Below are 24,530 nucleotides of genomic sequence, written 5' to 3'. Positions count from 1 at the left end.
GGGCCTGGTGGGCTGCTGTCTATGGGGTTGCACAGAGTTGGATATGACTGAAGCGACTTAGCAGCAGCAGCAGTTACTGTTAATTTTTGTGTTTACTGTTAATCTTTTAGGATTAGGAGGAGATAGTAGTAGCAAGATATCAGCATTCTGCAGTTCTTAATTGGAGAAGGCAATGGCATCCCACTTCAGTGCTCTTGCCTGGAAAACCCCATGGACAGAGAAGCCTGGTAGGCTGCAGTCCATGGGGTCGCTAATAGTCGGGAACTACTGAGCAACTTCACTTTCACTTTTCACTTTCATGCATTGGAGAAGGAAATGGCAACCCACTCCAGTGTTCTGGCCTGGAGAATCCCAGGGACAGGGGAGCCTGGTGGGCTGCCGTCTATGGGGTCTCACAGAGTCGGACACGACTGAAGTGACTTAGCAGTAGCAGCAGTTCTTAATGACATTTCACAACATGAAACCTCTCATTCAGAGTATTCTTCCTTCCCTGATCTTCCCCCATATCATACTAGTGTATTACAAAGATCAGACAGTTAAGTCTCTTTTTTAAAAATTTGATTTATTGATACTGAGAACTTAAAAAGTTTATGTATCTGTTTAAGGGGCATCTATTGAGTACCCAACACTATAGTTTATGCTGAAGAAACCAGTATGAACCTAATGGTTGCTATTTTTGTTTGCCAGTATGTAGCTGCAGATGAGCACCTATTGGAAAACCCGTCACCAGGAATTTGTTGGCATTTCTGATTGTCCTTTGGTCTTAAAAATGGCATTGATAATAGAAAAAAAATTTAAGTAAAGGACATGAGTTAGAATTCAAGAAAAAGATCTCTTGAGGTATTTATTGAAGAAACATTTTTCCTAATTTTCTTCTTTTTTCTGAGACCTAAAAATAGCAAAAAGCTTAAAAGGGTACCTCAAAGATATACTTACTTCCTGGACTACAAAGCACTTTTCTTCACAGGCACTTAGGACAAATTAATTGAAAAAGGTGTTTACTGGAGTTTTTAGTCATCTTACCATTCCTGTCTCCTGTTAAACCTTGTCTTCTATGCAGTTATCTTCTCTACAGCTTTTACTTCCATTTGATATATGGCTCTTATGCCAAGTAAGCAATCTTTTATTAACTATTTTAAGTTACAGTATGTGTGTGTTCAGTCGCTCAGTCATGTCTGACTCTTTGCTGCCCTATGGATTGTAGCCCGCCAGGCTCCTCTGTCCATGGGATTCTCCAGGCCAGGAGTACTAGAGTGGGTTGCCATTTCCTTCTTCAGGGGATCTTCTCGACCCAGGGATCAAACTGGTGTTTCCTGCGTTGGCAGGCAGGTTCTTTTACCACTGAGCCACCTGGGAAGCCCAGTCTTTTATTAATTGATGTATATTAAGTTATAGCACCTGTCCCTATTATTATGATATCATAGTGAATTCTCGGTAAATGTTTGTTGAATAGAATTTCTAAATATTTTGTTTGTATATTACATAAACCTTCTGTTTGAAATTCAACATTTCTTTTTATATTAATGGCAAAAAAATTTTAGTATCTGTCTCATTTATACAAATTTTCATTATAAGAGAAATGTGCATGATAAATTTTGCAAACTTGAGATGTAGAAAGTTGGCTGAATATTCAGAGTATCAAAACATGAAGACAGTCATTAATAACATTTATTGCGCCTATTTTTAATCTTTACTCAATGCATAGCTTTTGTTTTTAAAATATTGCTAAATTCAGTCTATATGTAAAACATTGTATCTGTTTTTTTTTTAACAAAATGTTATAGTAACTTTATTTTTCCATAATATCCCTTTAAGAGTAGTAGTTAATACTCTGTTGGTCTATATACAGTTCATGTGCATATCCTGCTATTGGGCACTTGAGTTGTTTTCAATTTTGAGCCTATTTTAAATTAAAATTAGGTCGTAATGGAGGTCTTAGTGGATAAAAACTATTTTTGTGTTTCAAGTTTTATTCCCCCTTAATATATATAATGCCAAAAAACTTTCCAAAAGATTAAAGAATATGATGTACATTGTCACCAGTAGTGACGAGAATGCCTGAATATTGATTAATGTTAGCCCTCATCTTCAAGAAAGTGATTAACAGAAAATTACGTATTAAATTTGCATTTATTTGATCACCATTAAGAAAACATTTTTTGTATTCTTTAATATTCCCCCAATTTTTAGTAATTTCTGTAAATGTCTTTTTAGATCGTTAAAATAGATAACCTTAGTGTCTCTTTCAATCATTACTCTGTGATTTATCTGAATTTCATACTAGTTATTAAAGATGGGTTTTGTTATAATATCATGTTTTTTAATCAGAGAGCACCAATGACATTTCCCAGGTCACATTGTTCTTTGTTCTTAATTGTTGCATCCTTACTAATTATATATCTGGATCATAATTTTAATATTCCCTGATTGATGGACATTTTAGCTAACCTGTTTTCTTTTTTGCTATTAGACAAAAGTATTCTGTAGTGAATAACTTTATTTTACACATATTCTATAGATATTTTTAACCTTTACTCTTAAGTACTGGAATTAAAGTTTGAGAGTACATTTTTCGTTTTGATGAGTTTTGCCAAATTGCCCTCCATTTGTACTCCTACCAGCGGATATAAGACTACTTTCTTCTATATTCATACTAAGACATTGTCTTAAAGGATTAAATAATTTTCTTCCAATCAAATATCTTTTCATATGTATGTTTTTACTTTGAATTATCTGTTCATATGGACTTCCTAGGTGGCTCTGTGGTAAAGAGTCCATCTGCCAGTGCAGGAGATGCAGGGGACATTGGTTCAATTCTTGGGTCAGGAAGATCCCCTGGAACAGGAAATGACAGCCCACTCCAGTATTCTTGCCTGAGAAATACCATGGACAGAGAAGCCTGGTGGGCCACAGTCCAGGGGTTGTAGAGTGTACACGACCGAGTGACTGAGCACACATGCATATATCTGTTCATATATTTTCCCATTTTATATTGATTTGATAAATATATTAGGGAAGCGAATACACTTTTTATATTATATATTCAGTTCAGTCGCTCAGTCGTGTCTGACTCTTTGCGACCCCATGAATCGCAGCATGCCAGGCCTCCCTGTCCATCACCAACTCCCGAAGTTCACTGAGACTCATGTCCATCGAGTCAGTGATGCCATCCAGCCATCTCATCCTCTGTCGTCCCCTTCTCCTCCTGCCCCTAATCCCTCCCAGCATCAGAGTCTTTTCCAGTGAGTCAACTCTTTGCATGGGGTGGCCAAAGTGCTGGAGTTTCAGCTTTAGCATCATTCCTTCCAAGGAACACCCAGGACTCATCTCCTTTAGAATGGACTGGTTGGATCTCCTTGAAGTCCAAAGGACTCTCAAGAGTCTTCTCCAACACCACAGTTCAAAAGCATCAACTCTTTAGCGTTCAGCTTTCTTCACAGTCCAACTCTCACATCCATACATGACCACTGGAAAAACCATAGCCATTAGGGAAACTTTATATATTATATTTATATTTAATATATTATATTATTAGGGAAGCTAACCTTTTTTCTATAAATATTTTTTCTCAGTTTATCTTTGGACTTTTATTAGTGACGTGTTTTTGCCATATAAATTTTTTTTTTTTTAATGTAGTTAAATCTGTCTTTTGTGGTTTCTGGGTTTTATGACACAACTAATTGTATTTAAAAAATGAAAACTGAGTTTTTAAAAAAGGTACAAATGACCTAAGATATCTCTTGAAAAATATATAATATTCCTTTGTTTTGTACTTTTTTTAATGGATTATTATAGTTTAGTTTAAATGAGAAGAAAAATGATTTTTCCTTTAAATAATAGATTTACCTTGTTTTATAGATGCCTTCCAGGATGTCAGATTTGTCAGCAACTTGTCAGGTAAGTATCATAACAATAACAGTATCGCACACATTTTGGAAAATAAAACTAGTATATGAAAAAAGTCAGAATACACTGGGATAAAATTCATAGGCCATTATGTTTAAGCATTACTTAACTCACACTTGGGAGGTAAAGGATTAGGCAGAGTTACTTGAAACTCAAGTGCAGGTGCCTGAGCAGAGTGCTAAAGTTGAATATGAATTAGCTGGTTAAAGATTGAGAAAAGGGATTTGAAGCAGAGAGAACAGTTTGTGGGCAGGCTTGGCAATGAAAGAGATTATGGTTATGTCAGGAAACTGCAAGCTGTAGAAGGTATTAATAGGATGGATATTGAAAAGACCTGAGTCTTGAGAAATAAATAGGGCCAGATCATTTTAACTTTTTGTATACTATGCCACACAGTTTTGATTTCATGTTAAAAAGATATTATATAGGGAAGTAGATTTTCTTTTTTTTCCCCTCAATAAAAGCAGTTGGCATTTTGAGGAGATTGGATTGAGAGGAAAATATAGTTTGGAAGTTTTTAGAGTAATTCTGGCAAAAAATAAGAGCCTGAATTAAGATACTACCTATGGTAATGAAGAGAAATAGGCATATTTGAAAAGGGGGATCAATCAGATAAACTCAGTAGGATTGGTGGTGTGTGGGGAAAGGGAACATTTGAGGACAGTACCTAAGTTTCTTACTCGGGCAACTAATTAAAGAGTAATGTTATTCTTTAAGATGTGATGAAGGAATGTAAGAGAAAGAAGAGAAGGTCTCCGGTTGGCAGGCTGAACAGCAGAAGTGTATAGAATGAGTTCATTTACATATATTGAATTGTTGTACCATTTCCAGGCCTATTCATTCCTTCCTCTAGATGGGTAGTTCGATCTGGCGTCTGTCTTCAGGCTGAAGAGCTTCCTTTAGCTTTTGGTATAATGCTGGTATACTCGATGGACATGGGTTTGGGTGGACTCTGGGAGTTGGTGACGGACAGGGATGCCTGGTGTGCTGCGGTTCATGGGGTTGCAAAGAGTCAGACACGACTGAGTGACTGAACTGAACTGGTATACTGGAGATGAGTTTTCTCAGCTTGGTTTATCTGAAAATATGTTTATTTTAGTCATTTTTGAAGGATGTTTTCCCTGAATATGAAATTTTGAGTTTTCTCATTACAATGATTTGAAGATACCATTCTGTTGTCTTCTGGCTCTTGTTTCTAGTGGGAAGTCAGCTGTCATTAGTGCAGTGGTTCGTCTGTGTGTAATGGGTCTCTTTTTCCTCTGGCTGTTTTAAGGATTTTTTCCCCTGTAATTTTGGTTTTTAACAGCAGGCCTGTGATGTGCCTGAGAATGGTTCTCTTTTTCCTTCTTTTTGAATAAATCTTGAATCAATTCAGTTCAGTTCAGTCTCTCAGTTGTGTCCGACTCTTTGCGACCCCATGAACTGGAGCACTCCAGGCCTCCCTGTCCATCACCAACTCACGGAGTTCACTCAAACTCCTGTCCATCGAGTCGGTGATGCCATCCAGCCATCTCATCCTCTGTCGTCCCCTTCTCCTCCTGCCCCCAATCCCTCCCAGCATCAGAGTCTTTTCCAATGAGTCAACTCTTCACATCAGGTGGCCAAAGTATTGGAGTTTCAGCTTTAGCATCATTCCTTCCAAAGAACACCCAGGACTGATCTCCTTTAGAATGGACTGGTTGGATCTCCTTGCAGTCCAAGGAACTCTCAAGAGTCTTCTCCAACACCACAGTGCAAAAGCATCAATTCTTTAGCGCTCAGCTTTCTTCACAGTCCAACTCGCATATCCATACATGACCACTGGAAAAACCATAGCCTTGACTAGACGGACCTTTGTTGGCAAAGTAATGTCTCTGCTTTTTAATAAGCTATCTAGGTTGGTCATAACTTTGCTTCCAAAGAGTAAGCGTCTTTTAATTTCATGGCTGCAATCACCATCTGCAGTGATTTTGGAGTCCAGAAAAATAAAGTCTGACACTGTTTCCACTGTTTCCCCATCTATTTCCTATGAAGTGATGGGACCGGATGCCATGATCTTAGTTTTCTGAATGTTGAGCTTTAAGCCAACTTTTTCGCTCTCCTCTTTCACTTTCATCAAGAGGCTTTTTAGTTCCTCTTCACTTTCTGCCATAAGGGTGGTGTCATCTGCATATCTGAGGTTATTGATATTTCTCCTGGAAAACTTGATTCCAGCTTGTGCTTCTTCCAGCCCAGCGTTTCTTATGATGTACTCTGCATATAAGTTAAATAAGCAGGGTGACAGTATACAGCCTTGACGTACTCCTTTTCCTATTTGGAACCAGTCTGTTGTTCCATGTCTAGTTCTAACTGTTGCTTCCTGACCTGCATATAGGTTTCTCAAGAGGCGGATCAGGTGGTCTGGTATTCCCATCTCTTTGAGAATTTTCCACAGTTTATTGTGATCCACACAGTCAAAGGCTTTGACATAGTCAGTAAAGCAGAAATCTTGAATAAATATCTGCAAGTTCGTGTTTTTCACCAAATTTTAGCCACTGTTTCTTAAGATCCTTTTCTGCCCCTTCTCTGACTCCAATACTCTTCCCTGGAAAATCCCATGGATGAAGGAGCCTGATAGGCTGCAGTCCATGGGGTTGCTAAGAGTCGGACACAACTGAGGGACTTCACTTTCACTTTTCCCTTTCATGCATTGGAGAGGGAAATGGCAACCCACTCCAGTGTTCTTGCCTGGAGAATCCCAGGGATGGGGGAGCTTGGTGGGCTGGCGTCTATGGGGTCGCACAGAGTCGGACACGACTGAAGCAACTTAGCATCAGCAGCAGCAGCCCCTTCTCTGTCTCTCCTCCCTCTGGGAGTCTGGGTATATTAGGTTGCTTGATATTTCCTGCAGGTCACTGAGGCCCTGTTTTATTTTTGTTTAATTAAAATAATTTTTTCCCATTTATCAAATTATATCATTTGTATTGATCTGTCTTCAGGTTCACTAACATTTATACATTCTCCAAAGCTGTAGATGGGGAAACAGTGGAAACAGTGTCAGACTTTATTTTTTTGGGTTCTAAAATCACTGCAGATGGTGACTGCAGCCATGAAATTAAAAGAGGCTTACTCCTTGGAAGAAAAGTTATGACCAACCTAGATAGCATATTGAAAAGCAGAGACATTACTTTGCCAACATCCGTCTAGTCAAGGCTGTGGTTTTTCCAGTGGTCATGTATGGATGTGAGAGTTGAACTGTGAAGAAAGCTGAGCACCGAAGAATTGATGCTTTTGAACTGTGATGTTGGAGAAGACTCTTGAGAGTCCATTGGACTGCAAGGAGATCCAACCAGTCCATTCTGAAGGAGATCAGCCCTGGGTGTTCTTTGGAAGGAATGATGCTAAAGCTGAAACTCCAGTACTTTGGCCACCTCATGGAAGAGCTGACTCATTGGAAAAGTCTTTGATGCTGGGAGAGGTTGGGGGCAGGAGGAGAAGGGGACGACAGAGGATGGGATGGCTGGATGGCATCACTGACTCAATGGACCTGAGTCTGAGTGAACTCCATGAGTTGGTGATGGACAGGGAGGCCTGGCGTGCTGCGATTCATGGGGTCGCAAAGAGTCGTACACGACTGAGCCATTGAACTGAACTGAACTGAAGTAGATGCCTCAAACTAAGTTTATTAATAGAAGCCTGTATCATCAAATATTAATGTATTTATAGTATTTTAATGCTATGGTTAACATATTAACTTACTGATATCCTAAAATCAAAAAGTCAGAGTATTTTCATATTCTTCAAAAGTTCCTTTATTTTCAAACAGTTTTTCATTGACTGATTTTTTTAAAAGGTCTTTTAAAAGTTTTATTATTTTTTTCCCTTAGGTGTTTTTGTGGTCGCTTGGTCAAGCAACATGCTTGTTTTACTGCAAGTCTTGCCATGAAATACTCAGATGTGAAATTGGGTGACCATTTTAATCAGACATTAGAAGAGTGGTCTGTGGAAAAACATACAGAACAGAGCCCAACGGATGCTTATGGAGTCATAAATTTTCAAGGGGGTTCTCATTCCTACAGAGCTAAGGTATATTGTGTATTAAAGTGTCTTACTTCATTTACCTTTTAATTAATTCCAGCTCTTTGCAACTCCATGGACTAGAGCCCACCAGGCTCCTCTGTCTGTGGAATTCTCCAGGTAAGAATACTAGAGTGGGTTGCCATGCCCTTCTCCAAGGGATCTTCCCGACCCAGGGATCAAACCCAGGTGTCCCACATTGCAGGAAGATTCTTTACCATTTGAGCTACCCAGGAAGCCAGTTAATTAAATAATGTATGTTTATTATCTGACAGCTTATATAATAGTGTGTCAGAAAATCAGTTTTAGTCATTTCTTTATTTTGAAGTTCTTTGTATTGGTACACACAAATACAGAATGTGTTTTGGTGCATTGAACCTTTTTTAGTTTCATTTACTATTTCACTTTCTCTTTGTTCCCTTTTTTAATCTTTTTGGTTAACGTATTTTTAATTATTGCTTTTCTTTATAGCATCTTATTTATATATTTTTCTGTTCTGCAGGTTAATTTTATAAATACTATAAAATACATCTTTAACTGGTTACTGTTACAGATTAGTACTTTTACTACTTCCTGGTCAATGCAAGAACCTTTAAAATACTTGTGACTGCATTTATTTCCCTCATGACTTACGTGCTTTTGTTGGCATAAATTTTATTTGTGTGTGTGTGTGTGTGTTTTGAAAACTCCCAAATTGATCCTCCTTGGTGGATCAGTGGTAAAGAATCTGCCCGCCAATGCAGGAGACACAGATTCGATTCCTGATCCTGGAAGATCCCACATGCCACAGAGCAGCTAAGCCCATGTGCCACAACTATTGAGCCTGTGCTTCAGTGCCCAGGAACCACAAGTGCTGCACCCACATGCTGCAGCTACTGAAGCCTACATGCCCTAGAGCCAGTGCTCAGCAACAAAAGAAGGTACCACAGTGAGAAGCCCAGAGCACTGAGGGAAGAGTAGCCCCCGCTGGATTCAACTAGACAAAGCCTACGCAGAACAAAGACCTGGCACAGCCAAATATAAATAAATAAAAATGTTTAAATCCCCAAATAATAATTTATGATTCATTTAGACTTGTCTACATTTTACCTTTTAAGTTACTGTCCCTGGCTCCCTCCCCGTCTTGATTTGCTAAGCAGTGTCATATGATGGGCCTGTCTCTCTGGGTTTTTCTGTTCTTTTGGATCCTGACACGACAAGTTGTCACAACTTTGGTAGCTTACTGATGTCTTAATAACAGGGGTCGTTAATCTAGTTTGTCTAGTTCCTAGGGGCAGAGTTGGTCCAAAACAACATAGTCCATCATTGTTGAAAATGGAATTCCTCATTTATTACTAACATAATCTCTTTTTTTAAAATTTTATTTATTCATTTATGACTGTGATGGGTCTTCATTGCTGTGTGAGGGCTTTCTCTAGTTGCTGCAAGCAGGGGCTACTCTTTTTTGCAGAGTGTGGCCTCAGTAGTTGTGGCACACAGGCTCATTTGCCTCACAGTTTGTGAAATCCTCTTGGACCAAGAATCAAACCCATGTCCCTGCATTGGCAGGTGGACTCCCAACCTCTGGACCACCAGGGAAGTCCCGTAATCTGTTTTTTAAATTTATTAGCTTTAGATTATTTTCCAAGCACCACTTAATGAACCCAAGTATAATGATAAGTTAAACAAAGCTAATACTTAAAGACTTAGAAGAAATCTCATTACAAATCATTCTTAAGGGAATCTGGAGTCTTCTCAGTTTTATATAACTTATGATATTTGGGGATATTTTCCCTTGGTGTTTGATCTCTGTAAAGGAATGGCTAATATATTGTTTTGGAAAGAACCTTTATTAGAGAAGATTAAAAGTGTTTTTTTCCCCCCAACATCTGAGTATTATAAGATTTGATATGAATATTTTTGATTTCTTCTTACAAGGCAAGAAATACTGTGGACAAATCTGTAAACCAGGTGAATGGTAATTTGGTTTATATAATCAGAAGGAGTAACAAATTTACATCTTAAAGTTTGAAAATTAGAGTGCCACTATTTCTCTAGCTCTTACAGAATGATTTTCCAACCTTAAAATTGTTTGTTTGTTATTGCTTATTCTTAGGAGTGTAAATATATTACAAGTAGCCTATGAAATCTACTTTATAATAATCTTATGCAAATAAAGTTTTTCTCAAGTCATGTGATGCTGCATTATGAAACTTATGAATTATTATTTTTTAAAAATCTTTCTTGTTAGTATGTGAGGCTATCATATGACACCAAACCTGAAATCATTCTACAACTTCTGCTTAAAGAATGGCAAATGGAATTACCCAAACTTGTTATCTCTGTGCATGGTGGCATGCAGAAGTTTGAGCTTCACCCACGAATCAAGCAGTTGCTTGGAAAGGGTCTTATTAAAGCTGCAGTTACAACCGGAGCCTGGATTTTAACTGGAGGAGTAAACACAGGTAAACAGTAATAAAATTGGTATAATATTTATTTGATGTGTTTGTAAATTTTTCATATCAGATATTTGAAAAGTCAACACAGTATAAATGTATACTAGTCTTCTGTTAAGTAATCTATAGTTCTTAAGTATAAATGCTAACTGAAAAATGAATTTGGTTTTTGTTTGTTCTTTTAAAAGAATAGTATGCTTTATCATTTACTTTTTTTTTTTTATTAAGACTTTGTTTTTGGCTGTGTCTTGTGGCTTGCAGGATCTTAGTTCCCCAGCCTGGGCCATTGTGATGACAGTGCCAAATCCTAATCATTGGACCGTCAGGGAATTCCCAAGAATAATGTGCTTTGGAGCAAGGGTTTGCAAACTATGGTTCCCTGCACCAAATCCAGCCTACTCCTTGTTTTTGTAGATAAAGGTTTATTGGAACACAGCCACGTTTGTTTTTGTATGGTTTTGTATCACACTTCTGTGCTATAAGAGCAGAGGTGGATAGTTCTTAGATTGTGTGTCTTGCAAAGCCTAAAATGCTTCAAATTTGGTCCTTTATAAAAAGTTTGCTGACCTACTGTATAGCAAAGTGTTATTCTTGTCACTTTGTAACTGCTGGTAAATTGAGAAAAGAATGGCAATTCATTGCCTGCTGCTAAGTCGATTCAGTCGTGTCCGACTCTGTGTGATCCCATAGACGGCAGCCCACCAGGCTTCCCCGTCCCTGGGATTCTCCAGGCAAGAACACTGGAGTGGGTTGCCATTTCCTTCTCCACTGCATGAAAGTGAAATGTGAAAGTGAAGTCGCTCCGTTGTTCCCGACTCTTAGCGACCCCATGGACTGCAGCCTACCAGGTTCCTCTGTCCATGGATTTTCCAGGCAAGAGTACTGGAGTGGGGTGCCATTGCCTTCTCCGATTCATTGCCTAGACAGTGGTAAAAAAATAGCTTTTGAAGTTAATTTTTAATATAATCTTATATTCTAAGTCTTTCCTTTCACATACACAGTTTGGATAGAAGGAAGGCCAATTAATTTTGATATCCAAAGTAAAACATAGTTATTATTTAAATTAGTTTGCAAAAATATATTTCATTAACAGCAACTGTTTTTTGAACCTTATTGTGGCACTCTTCTAGGCACTGAAAATATATCGTTACACAAAATATTTGCCTTCATGGAGCTTATATTCTAGTGGGAAAGATGTAGAAAACAAACAGATAACTAAGTGTGTAATAAATTAAATAATAAGTGCTTTGGGAGACGCATAAAATGTAGAGGAGGGATAGTGAGGGATGGTCAAGGAAGCTTTGTTCATAGGGTAACTTTGAGTAGAAGTGGAAGGAAATGAAGCAAATGAGATGAAGAATAATGTGGGACAGAGCATTTAAAGGAGAAAAAATGGGAAGTATTGGAAAAATAGTAAGAAAGATCCAATGTAGCTTGAGTAGAATGAGCAAGGACTGCTGGGTGATAAGAAAGTTACAGGTGAGTGGTGATGGTGGGTTTGACAGGGTTTGTGGTGAATATCAGGAGCAACAGATAGATCATCATATAAGGCCTTGCAGGCCATTATAAGCACTTTGACTTTTAATCTGAATTAGAAGGGGAGGTTTTAAACAGAGTTGACAGGAGCAAAGATATCTTGAATGATGGTTTAAAAATAGACTATAAACAGGCAAAGCAGCAATTGGAAGAACAGTAAAGATGCTATTTCAAATATCCCTGTGAGATATGAGATCTAATGTGCTATAAAAATCTAATTGAGTGATGCATTGATTTGCTAGGGCTATTAAAATACCACAGACTGGGAGGCTTAAACAAAAGAAATTTATTTTCTAATAGTTCTGGAGACCCAAGATCAAGATGTTAGCAAGTTTGGTACCTCCTGATGCAGCTCTCCTTGACTTACAGATGGCCATCTTTTCACTGTGTCCTCTTGTGGCCTTTCCCATTGCATGTGCATCTCTGGTGTCTCTTTTGTGTCCAAATTTCCCCTTCTTATAAGGACACCAGCCAGATTGGATTAGGGCCTACCCCAACATCCTCATTTTCACACGATATCCTAAAGGATCTATTTCCAAATACTGTCACATTCTAAGGTACTGGGGTTAGAGTATCAACATAGGAATTTTGGGGAGGATACTGTTCAGTCCATAACAAGTGGTAATGAGAAGTTATGTGCTCTTTTGAATTATTTTTTCTGTATACTTTCCTCCCAGTTTTTGACTCAGTTGGAAAACTGTTGTAGTTTTTTTCTGAGTTTGTATGTTTTGCTTATAGTCCTGAGCCATACTCTTCTTTTTTTTTAGATGATGTATAGAGCAGTAACAAAAACTACAGTTAACATGAGGAATCTAAGAGAGGAGACTAGGCCTAACAACATGGTAAAAGTTAGTTTTACGTGTGTTTCAGGCAGTTGTAGTGGTTTGACATTGTGGGTTTTTTTTTTTTTTTTTCCTTTCTTTTTCGTCCTTGTGTTTTCTTTTCAAAGTTTGTCTTTTGGACTTTGTTGCTATTTGTGAAAAAAAAAAAAAAAAAACCTAGCATCAGTTGTAACGTTACTGAGAATAGGATTGTTCTGAACACAATAAAGACTTTCAAATAAAGTGAATTTAATTTTATATGAACAGGTGTGGCAAAACATGTTGGTGATGCCCTTAAAGAACATGCTTCCAGATCATCTCGAAAGATTTGCACTATTGGAATAGCTCCATGGGGAGTGATTGAAAACAGAAATGATCTTGTTGGGAGAGATGTAAGAGTGTTTTTAAAAATTTCTTTTTTTTAAGCTTATGTCAGAACAAAATTAGAGTAAGAATAGTGCAAAGTCAACCTAAAATATTCATGATCATACTACAGTCCTTTTGAAAACACCATCATAGATTTAAACAGTTGTAATTATAGTGTTAGTACATTTGGTTTCTGCCCTTTTTTGTATAACTATTTCACACTTTTTCCATATCATGCCAGTCTGTGTAATTAAGTTTGTGATGATTGCATGATGTTAAGAATTAATTGTATTGTCTGTGAAAGTAGTAATCAAATGCTGGTGTTTTATTCAAGTAGGTTAAAGACATGCGAATTGGTTGTAGATATTTTTTCAAGAGATTATTAAAAAGGAATTAATTATAATGATCATTTTCAAATGCAGTTGAATTTCTAACATCAATTTTAAAGATTCTACTTATGACTGGAAAAGTAGCAATATGACATTAAACTGCTTTTATTCAATGTCCTTTATATATTGCACGTTATTCCCTAATAATCTAAGAGTTTCTTAACATTCTTTATTTATTTGCTTATTTGCTGCTGTTTCCTTTGCATGGGATGATGAAATATGATATATTCTGCAGTGAGAGCCAAAATATAATTGTTTGGTTTAGCCCATTATTGAATAATCTTCAGTTGCTTAAAAGCTCATGCTTTTTGATACATTCTTTTATATTTTGTATTTTTGCCTTTACAGATTATTTCAAAATTTGTTTTTACTGTATGTTATATTTAATCCTACCCACTAACTCTCATGTTTGTTATTGTTTAGGTGGTTGCTCCTTACCAAACTTTGTTGAACCCTCTGAGCAAATTGAATGTTCTGAATAATCTGCATTCCCATTTCATATTGGTGGATGATGGCACTGTTGGAAAGTATGGAGCAGAAGTCAGACTTAGAAGAGAACTTGAAAAAACTGTTAATCAGCAAAGAATTCATGCTAGTAAGGGCATTTATAAATTTGTTGTTAAAATTATTCTGGGCTGTATTAATTGCCAGCAGCATTCTATGAAAGGTAGAATGTTCTTTTAAGTCCTCATTTCCTTAGTAGCAGGATGACATTAAACAACAAAGAGTAACTGACCCTACACAAAATGAGACCTAGGAAAGGAAGTTTGAGATTAAACAGGATACTCAAATATCAAGGCCAAAGCCACAAAAGTTCATTGGAAGCTTTGTTGCTACTGTAATCCCATTGCATCTCAAGGAATTCAGAAATATTCTTAATGTATGATATATTCCAGTACATGACTTTGAAGTTCAGGATTGAAGAGGAAAAACATACTTTATTGTGAAGTAAGAATCACTTTACATAAAGTTGATAACATAAGTAGGTATCACTCTTTGGTAGATATGTCTTAAAAATTGGTATTCTAGAAACACATCTTTTCTAACCATGGTTAAACTTTCTGGTTCAACATCTAGATTTTTATTTCAAAAAGAAGAAATTTTGTAATTTTAGGACACCAAGAAGGTGAGCTCTATGATGAAGTGAAATATAAGTACAAAAATTACAGGATAGTATTTTCAGATTACGATGGAGTCATAGCATCTCCTAAAACTTAGGAATGTTTTAGAACTTTGAAAATACCTATATTTTGGATTTTTTCACTAGGTATTCACTAGACAAGGTATTCCCTAAATTTCTTTTCTGTTACTCTTATAGAGGTCTTGATTTTATTGATCTGTTCTGTTTATGTAATCCTGATTCTGTCATTAATTTCTATACTAATGTCTCATTGCATTTGGAATAAAAAAGTGATTAAAAATAGAAACATTGGAAGTTCAACTCATGCCATATTAAAAAGGAAACTGAAAACCAACTTGGTGTTTTAATTTCTAATCAAGAGTTAAAGTAGAGAAATATGCAAAATAGTTACTGCTTTCCAGTGAATATATGTTTTAGTGTATGCCTTGTTATATATTGAATTTTCTAATTTTGTTACTTAGAATAGACTTAAAAGTCAGTGTAAAAGTAATTGTTTTAGTATTTTATTTATATCAGACTAGTATCATGTTGAGTACTTTAATCCAACACAGTCTTTTAAGAAATTTTATTTTGGCTTTTTATTGTTTTTGATTGAGATAAAAATAAGATTAAATTATTGAATTTTGCCTAATATCATAATTAATCTTTTTACTTTTTTAAGGAATTGGTCAAGGTGTTCCTGTGGTGGCACTTATATTTGAGGGTGGGCCAAATGTTATCCTCACTGTTTTAGAATACCTTCAGGAAAGTCCTCCTGTTCCAGTTGTCGTATGTGAAGGAACAGGCAGAGCTGCAGATCTACTAGCATATATTCATAAGCAAACAGAAGAAGGAGGGTAAGTGTATGATTACAATATATTTTTAATGATTTCACGTAAAGAGGGCTGAGGGGGCTTCCTAGGTAGTGGAGTGGTAAAAAATCTGCCTGCCAGTTCAGGAGACGAACAACATGCAGGTTTGATCCCTGGGTCTGGAGTAGGAAATGGCAACCCACTCCAGTGTTCTTGCCTGGAAAAATTCCATGGACAGAGGAGCCTGATGGGCTACAGTTCATGGGGTCGCAAAGAGTAGGACACAACTGCGCACCCTTGCATAAAGAAGCTTGTGGCTTCTAGAATATTAAATTCATTTCGGTGTTTTATGAACATGAAAATACCTTCCTAAGTGTTGAGGAAAAGGCCTGTCTGACACATTATTAGAATGAGTTAAAATATAACTGTCTGTTATGGACAATTTTGCAAGATCTGTTAAATATACAGAGGCACATATCTTTTGACTTGATAGTTTTATTTCTGGTAATTTTCCTACAAATGTACACATATGAAGTAACTTACATAAAGTTATGCATTACAGTGTGGTTTGTCATAATAAAAGATTGGAACAATATAGAGCATATATCAAGGGGACTAGATAAATAACATGGTACATCTGCACAGTGGAATAGTTTGCAATAGTTTTATGTATGGTTTTAATCTGGTTAGTAGACTTGAGAAGATTAACAATATATATGTAGAAAAAGGAAAATGTACAGTAACATATATATTATGGTGCCTTTCATGTGGGAGAAAAGCAGAATTGTATGTATGGAAAGAGATCCTGGAAAGTTACACAAAATAATAGTGTTTCTTGAGAGCCGTTGAGATGGAATGGACTGATAGAAGACAGTGAAAAGGACACGTTCACTATGAATTTGCACATCTTTATATTTTATATCAAACTTTTGAGCCATGTAAATATATTCCACTTTGAGAAAAAGAAATAAAAATGCAAATGTGCTGATATTTAACACATTTTGGTGAAATACTGGTTTACACATCATAATATCTTAAGATTATACAAAATCTTATAGAATGTGAGTACTGATAATGTACTCACATGCCTTATAAAAAAATGTTGGAAATAATTCAAAGAGAAAAATCACTCCATTTTCCATTTTTCACCCTTGTGATTTGTAGTGGGAGTCTAATGAAGCAGATTTCACTCACGGTTGAGTATTTAGTTTTTTCCCAAGTACTTAATACAGTATCTTTAAATGCCTTGCCTGTCCAACAGTACTTGATGATACTAGATTCTTCAAATTGCAGAATTTGAAATCAGTGGATTAAGTTGTGTTTCCTCTTACTTCAGGAATCTTCCTGATGCAGCAGAGCCCGATATTATTTCAACTATCAAAAAAACATTTAACTTTGGCCAGAGTGAAGCAGTTCATTTATTTCAAACACTAATGGAATGTATGAAAAGAAAGGAGCTCGTAAGTAGATTTCATCAGAATAAGCCTTTTTATTTCATTCAAAGCACATTCTAAACTAGAGAAATACTTTTAAAAAATTAATTTTTGGCCACCCCTGTGGCTTGTGGGATCTTAGTTTCCCAACCAGAAATTGAACCCAAGCCCTTGGCCATAAAAGCACGGAGTCCTAACCACTGGACTGCAGGGAGAATTCTCAGTTAGAAAAATATTAAAGGTTTGAATATACTTGAATTTTATTTGGTAAATGATACAGATTTTTAATTTTGGGGTTTTTTTATTATAATGAAATTATTTCTGACCTCCCAAAATTGTATATGCCATGTACTTTGAAATTACTTTGTGATTTATGTGTGATTTATTTGCTTTATGCCTTAGCTTTTAAAATGTAAATGCATAATATTATGGATTAATCTTTAAATAGATCACTGTTTTCCACATTGGATCAGATGAACATCAAGATATAGATGTAGCAATACTTACTGCACTGCTTAAAGGTAAGGTTTCAAATTTATTTGTTAGGTCTTTCATTTACAGTCTTTATATAAGTTAGTGTTTGTTAATTTGAGAATTAAATTTTTCAATAATTTTTCTTTGTAAAAGACATAGCATTCACTTTCTATGACAGCAAATTCACTTTTGTCTTTATAGTATATAATTTTTTTAAAAGTTCAAACTAGAATTTATGCCATTAGGCCTGTTATCTTGTTAAGGATGTATAAAATGTGTTACATTTTTAATTGGCTGAAAAATAAGTGTTTAAAGGTAATAAGGTATTAGTTGATAGAAATTAAAGATAGTATTCTTAAATGTGCGATTTTTATTAGGAAGGAAAGTTTGGAAAGAAAACTTGTATCTTCTAGGACTGAGGGGTTATTATACTTTCACTTGAATTGTTTTTCTCTCATTATCTTTCCAAAGGCATCCAACTGATAAACAGTATTATAGTGAGAAATCTTTTCAAAAATTATAAACTAAAATGTTGTTCCATCTAAATACCTGACAGTGTGGAATGAGGTAGCAGAAGCAGAGCAAGAGGGTGTTGTCTTATCATTCACAAGAATTTTGCAAATGTTAGGCCATAATAAATTGCCAAAAGATCAAACATTTTAAAAATACTATAATAAATATAGCATGTTTACGTCATCTAAGAATAAAGATCATAAATAATAGGAAGCCTAGAAACCATAAAGGGAAAGGTCAATAAGTATGATTTCATAAGTATAAAAAATAAAAAGAGAGCACTAATATTTGCTATATTCTTTCTGTGAACTAGCTACTGTGCTTTAGTAGTTTATGTTGTTTACTCTTGCAGCAGCCCTAAGAGTTAGATTTCCTATTTTCTTCATTTTATAGATGAGATAACTAAGAACAGGAATGTGGAAAGATCACTGGAAGGTGTTAAAAATTAGTGATAAGCAGATGAATAATCCATGGAAAAATGAGTCAGAATTTATGTAATAGATATTAGCAGAAATGTGGAAATTTGGAAATGATAGAAAGATGTTAAAACAAAGAAACCCTATAAATTGGGGGTGGGGGGAAGCTTTTTATCCTCCTACTGGGTATTTGTATACTCCTGAAGGATGGTATAACATTTCTGGAATTTATTTTGGCAGTGTATCAAAAACTTTATATATCTTTCTACACAGCAGTTTGACTTCTATAAATTCATCCTATTAAACATGTACAAAAATGTACTTGCCAAAAAATTCAAATAAGTTAAATAAACTTGTCAACTGTTTTCTTTATTCAATTAGGCACTAATGCATCTGCATTTGACCAGCTCATCCTTACATTGGCTTGGGATAGAGTTGACATCGCCAAAAATCATGTATTTGTTTATGGACAGCAGTGGCTGGTATGTAAATAATGTATACAAGCAATGTATACATTTAGCTTAGTAATTAAGCTGAATTATAACACAATATTTGCTGAAACTGTGTCCTAACTTGACATTTTACCTGTCAGTCAAAAGTGCAAAATTACTGTAACTAAACATTTCTGCAGCATCCAGATCCATTTAGAATTTAGTAAGTTCCGTTTGCCTCTTGATAAAAACTGTGTTTTTTTAATAAGATATAGATCTCTAAAAATTCTATAACTTGCATCTGTGTTTGTCTGGAATGTTTTCCTGTAATTGCTTTTTCTGGTGGCGTCCTTGTCTGATTTGGGGCTCAGAGTAACTTTGGGTTCATAAGATAAATTTGGAAGAGTTTGAGAAGGATTGGTATTAATTCTTCTTTGAATGTTTGGTAAAATTTACCAGTGAAGCTGTCTGGTCCTTATTCCTAATTAATCTGTTCACAATTTCTATTTCATCATGATTCAGTTTTGGTAAGTTTATGTTTCTAGGAATTTAACTGTTTCTTCTAGGTTGTCCAGTTTTTTGGCATATAATTTTTATGTTAACCTCTTATGTTCCTTTATATCTCTGGTATCATTTGTAACATCTCTTTCATTTTTTATTTATTTGAGTCCTCTCTGTTTTTCTTCTTGAGTCTAGCTAAAGGCTTGTCGGTTTTTTTTTTTTATTGGAATTATAATAACTTCACACTGTTGTGTCAGTGGAAGCTGTACAACGGAGAATTAGCCATATGCACACATGTATCCCCTCCTCCTTGAGCTTCTCTCCCACTGCCCCGATCCCATCCCTCCAGGTCATTACAGAGCACCGAGCTGAGCTCCCCGTGTTATACAGCAACTTCCCACTAGCTATCTGTTTTACACATGGTAATGTATATTTTTCAGTGCCACACTCCTAATTCGTCCCACCTTCTCTTCCCCCTCTGTGTTCACACATGTCTATTTTCTACATTTGTGCCTCTACTCCTGCCCTGCAAATAGGTTCATCTGTACCAGTTTTCTAGATTCCTTATATATATGTTAATATATAGCATTTGTTTTTCTGACTGACTTCACTCTGTATGACAGACTCTAGGTTGATTCACATTACTACAGATGACTCAATTTCATCCCATTTTATGGCTGAGTAATATTTCACCATATATATGTAGCACATCTTCTTTATCCATGTCTTGGCTGTTGCATATAATGTCTTGGCTGTTTCATACAATGCTGCAATGAACATTGGGGTACAAATGTCTATTTGAATTATTTTTCTCTAAGTATATGTCCAGTAGTGGTATTGCTGAGTCATATGGTAGTTCTATTTTCAGTTTTTTAAGGAACCTCCATGCTATTCTCCATCATGGCTGTATCAGTTTACATTACCACCAGTAGGGCAAGAGGGTTCCCTTTTCTTCACACTGTCTCCAGCATTTATTGTTGACAGATTTCTTGATGATGGCCATTCTGACTGGTTGAGGGGATACTTCATTGTAGTTTTGATGTGCATTTCCCTAATAATTGGCTTTTCAGGTGACACAGTGGTAAAAAATCTTCCTGCCAATGCAGGAGATGCAGGTTCAATCCCTGGGTTGAGAAGATCTCCTGAAGGAGAAAATGGCAACCCCAGACAGAGGAGCTTGGCAGTCTGTAGGGTCACAGAGTCAGAGACAATGGAGCATGCGTGCACAGTTGCTTTGTTTGCAGGTATTTTCCTCCATTCTGAGGGTTGTCTTTTTGTTTTGTTTATGGTTTCCTTTGCTCTATAAAAGCTTTTAAGTTCCAAATGTTTGGGCTTTCAGTTTTATCTTTTCGAAGAAGTAGCTCTAGTTTCATTATAGTTGTCTTTTCAATCTGTTTCATTTATATCTGTCTAATCTTTGTTACTTTCTTCCATCTGCTGACTTTGAGTATCATTAATTCTTTTTTGTTCTGGTCTCTTGAAGTATAAAGTTATGTTACTTGAGACATTTTTTGTTCTTCTGTGAACTTCCGTTTTAGAACTGCTTTTGCTGTATACCATAAATTTTTGGTATGTCATATTTTCATTTTTGTTTGTCTCAAGATATTTTTTTATTTCTATTTTGATTTCTTCTTTGACCCATTTGTTGTTGAGTAGCATGTTGTTTGATCTTTACACATTTTTAAATTTTCCAGTTTTCTTTGTATGATTAATTTCTAGTTTCATATCACTGTGGCCAGAAAAGATGCTTGGTATGATTTCAGTTTTCTTAAACTTATTAAGACATGTTTTGTGGCTTAACATTGTCTGTCCTATAAAATTTTATGTACACTGTAGAAGAATGTGTATTTGTTGCTTTGAGGAAGGAACTTTCTGTATATCTGTATTAAATCCTAGGGTCTATTTTGTCATTTAAGGCTTATGATTTCGTACTGATTTTCTATCTGAATGATCTATCCATTTATGTAAGTGGCTATAATTTTGAATTGCTGTCTGTTTCTTCCTTTAAGTCTGTTACTGTTTGCTTTATGCATTTAGGTGCTCCTATGTTAGGTACAAAAATATTTACAAATGTTGTATCTTCTTGTTGAACTGACCACTTTAACATTATGTACCATCCATCTTTGTTTCTTATTACAGTTTTTTATTAAACTCTCCTCTATCTGATATAGGTAAGCTTTTGTTTGGTTTCCATTTGCATGGAATATCCTTTTCCATTTCTTTACTTTCAGTCTGCGTGTCTTTACATCTAAAATGAGTCTGTTATAGACAGCATGTAGATAGGTTCTTATATTTTTATTCATTTAGCTACTCTTTGTCTTTGAATTATTGAATTTAGTCCATACTCCACTCCAGTACTCTTGCCTGGAAAATCCCATGGACGGAGGAGCCTGGTAGGCTGCAGTCCATGGGGTCGCTAGGAGTCGGACACGACTGAGCGACTTCACTTTCACTTTTCACTTTTATGCATTGGAGAAGGAAATGGCAACCCACTCCCGTGTTCTTGCCTGGAGAATCCCAGGGACAGGGGAGCCTGGTGGGCTGCCGTCTCTGGAGTTGCACAGAGTCGGGCACGACTGAAGCGACTTAGCAGCAGCAGCAGCAGCACATTTAAAATAATTATTATAAGTATGTACTTACTGACATTTTGTTAACTGATTTCTGGCTGTTTTTGTAATTCCTCTCTGTTCTTTTCTTTTTTTTTCCTCTTGCTCTCCTTTTATAGTTTGATGACTTTCTTTAATGATATGTTTATATTCCTTTCTCTTTATCTTTTGCATATTTACTGTAGCTTTTTGCTTTGTGGTTACCATGAGAGTTACAGATAATAACTTATATCTCTTAACAGTCTGTTTTATGTTAATAACCACTTCTTTGATCCCATTCTAAATATTAACATTTTCATATTACCCTTCCTGTTTTGTTTTTGATGTCACATTTTACATCTTTTTACTGTGAGTTTCTCTTAACTAATTACTGTAATCATGGCTGTTTTTACTACTTTTGTCTTTTAACCTTTATTCTAACTTCATAAGTGATTAATTTACTACTTTACTGTATGTTTACCTTTCCACTGAGATTTATTCTTTCATATGTTTTCTTATTACTAAGTACCACCTTTTCTTTTCAGCTTAAAAGAAGCTCCTTTAACATTTCTTGAAAGGCTGGTTTAGTGATGATAGACCCCTTTATTTTTTGCCAGTTTGGAAAAGTCTCTCTCTCCTTCAATTCAGATTAAGAATTTTTGCCAAGTTTAGAGTATTCTTCATTGGAAGTTTTTTCTTTCAGTTCTTTGAATATATCATGCTACTCCCATCTAGCCTGCAGAGTTTCTGCTGAAAAATCTTCTGATAGTCTTATGGAGATTCCCTTGTGTGTTACAAGTTGTTTTTCTCTTATTGCTTATAATATCCTCTCCTTGTCTTTAACTTTTGGCATTTTCAGTTATGTATCTCTGTGAAGGTCTCTATTAGTTTCAGTTCAGTCACTCAATCGTGTCTGACTCTTTGCAACCCCATGAACTGCAGCGCACCAGGCCTCCCTGTTCATCACCAACTCCTGGAGTCCACTCAAACCCATGTCCATTGAGTCGGTGATGCCATCCAACCATCTTATTCTCTGTCGTCCCCTTCTCCTGCCCTCAGTCTTTCCCAGCATCAGGGTCTTTTCAAATAAGTCAGCTCTTCGCATCAGGTGGCCAAAGTATTAGAGTTTCAGCTTCAACATCAGTCCCTCCAATGAACACCCAGGACTGATCTCCTTTAGGATGGACTGGTTGGATCTCCTTGCAGTTCACCTTATTTGGAACTCTCTGAACTTACTGTATCTGGATGTCTGTTTTCTTCCTGAGATTAGAGACATTTCAGTCATTATTTCTTCAAATATGATTTCTACCCTTTTGTCTCACTCTTTTTCTGGGAAACCTAAAATATGTTAGTCCATTTGATATTGTCTTGTAAGTTTCTTAAGCTAACTTAACTTTTTGAAAAATTCTTTTTGCTACTCTGATTGGGTGAATTCTACTGCTTTATCTTCAAGTTGACTGATCCTTTCTTCTGCTTCATCTAGTCTGCTGTTGAACCCTGTTAGTGTATTTTTCAGTTTAGTCTTTTATTCTTCAGTTCTGTGACTTCTGGTTGATACGGTCCTAGATTTTCCATCTCTTCATTGAAGTTCTTGCTGTGTTCATTCTTCTCCACAGTTTGGTAAGCATCTTTATAATAATTACTCTGAACTCTTTCTCAGGTAAATTACTTACCTCCATTTCATTGTTTTTTCTTACTCTTTCATTTGGAACATATTTCTCTATTTTACTTGACTCTGTACTGGTTTCTATACAGTAGATGAAATAACCATCTCTTCCAATTGTGTGGTTTTTTTTTGGTCATGTGGTGTGTGCAGAATCTTAGTTCCCTACCCAGGAAGCAAACCCACACCACTGGAAGCATGGCATGTTAATCACTGGACTGCCAGGGAAATCCCCCAGCTCTTCTAGTGTTGAAGAGGTAGTCTTGTGTAGGGGATGAACCTTGTCAGTCAACTTTGCCCCAGCTTTTTGTTCTCTCTCAAACCTTTCTGCTTCTTCAAGCAGCATATTATATTTTTACTAGCTCCCAGTAGTTGAGAATGTGCCAGTACCTTTTAGTGTCCTTAAAGGGAGTGTTTTAGCATCCAGATTCAGACAGATGGAACCCAGTTGCTCAGACAACAACTTTTGAGAGAAGATCTTAGAAAAGTGAATTCAACAATATACCATAATCAGGTGGGATTTATTCTGGAGATCTACAAATCAGTCAAGCATGATACATCACAAAAAATGAGTGATAAGGGCTTCCCTGGTGGCTCAGTGGTAAAGAATCCACTTGCCAATGCAAGAGACACAGGTTTGATCTGTGATCTGGGAAGATCCCACGTGCTCTAGACCAACTAAACACATGCATCATGACTATTGAGTTTGTACCCTCTAGCTCGGAAGCATAACTGCTGAGCCCATGGGCCACAACTACTGAAGCCCCATGTTCCCTAGAGCCTGTGCTCTTCAACAAGAGAAGTCACCACAATGAGAAGCCTACAAACTACAACTAGAGAGTAGCCCTCACTCGCCACAACTAAAGAAAAGCCCATGCAACAGTGATGACCCAGCACAGCCAAAAATAAATAAAGTTATTAAAAAAGAAAGTGAATGATAAAAATTGTGTAATCAATTCAATAGATGCAGAAAAAGTATTTCACCTAATTCCATATCTGTTTATGATAAAGACTCAACAGAGCAGGTATGGAGAGAATGTCCTTCAATATAATAAAGACATATATGACAAACCTACAGCTAATGTCATGCTCAA

The 24,530-nt window shown here is 36.2% G+C and overlaps 1 protein-coding gene across 1 annotated transcript in view; it reads left to right on the top strand.

The window, feature by feature from the left end:
- The window catches only part of TRPM7 (transient receptor potential cation channel subfamily M member 7), a 109,711-nt gene that overhangs the window by 19,388 nt on the left and 65,793 nt on the right, over positions 1-24,530 (top strand). The window contains exons 6-14 of the mRNA XM_086319039.1: positions 3,859-3,897; positions 7,752-7,950; positions 10,172-10,385; positions 13,001-13,125; positions 13,912-14,083; positions 15,291-15,465; positions 16,757-16,880; positions 17,302-17,374; positions 18,638-18,738. Of these exons, the coding sequence (XP_086175165.1) occupies positions 3,859-3,897; positions 7,752-7,950; positions 10,172-10,385; positions 13,001-13,125; positions 13,912-14,083; positions 15,291-15,465; positions 16,757-16,880; positions 17,302-17,374; positions 18,638-18,738 (1,222 nt within the window). The remainder of the gene's footprint in view (positions 1-3,858; positions 3,898-7,751; positions 7,951-10,171; positions 10,386-13,000; positions 13,126-13,911; positions 14,084-15,290; positions 15,466-16,756; positions 16,881-17,301; positions 17,375-18,637; positions 18,739-24,530) is intronic.

This window comes from Bos grunniens, chromosome 10 (assembly GCF_055505025.1).
Source record: "Bos grunniens cultivar Pamir isolate PY7600 chromosome 10, Bosgru_T2T1.0, whole genome shotgun sequence".
Lineage (NCBI taxonomy): Eukaryota > Metazoa > Chordata > Mammalia > Artiodactyla > Bovidae > Bos > Bos grunniens.
This window is presented reverse-complemented; position numbering and strand designations above follow the sequence as displayed.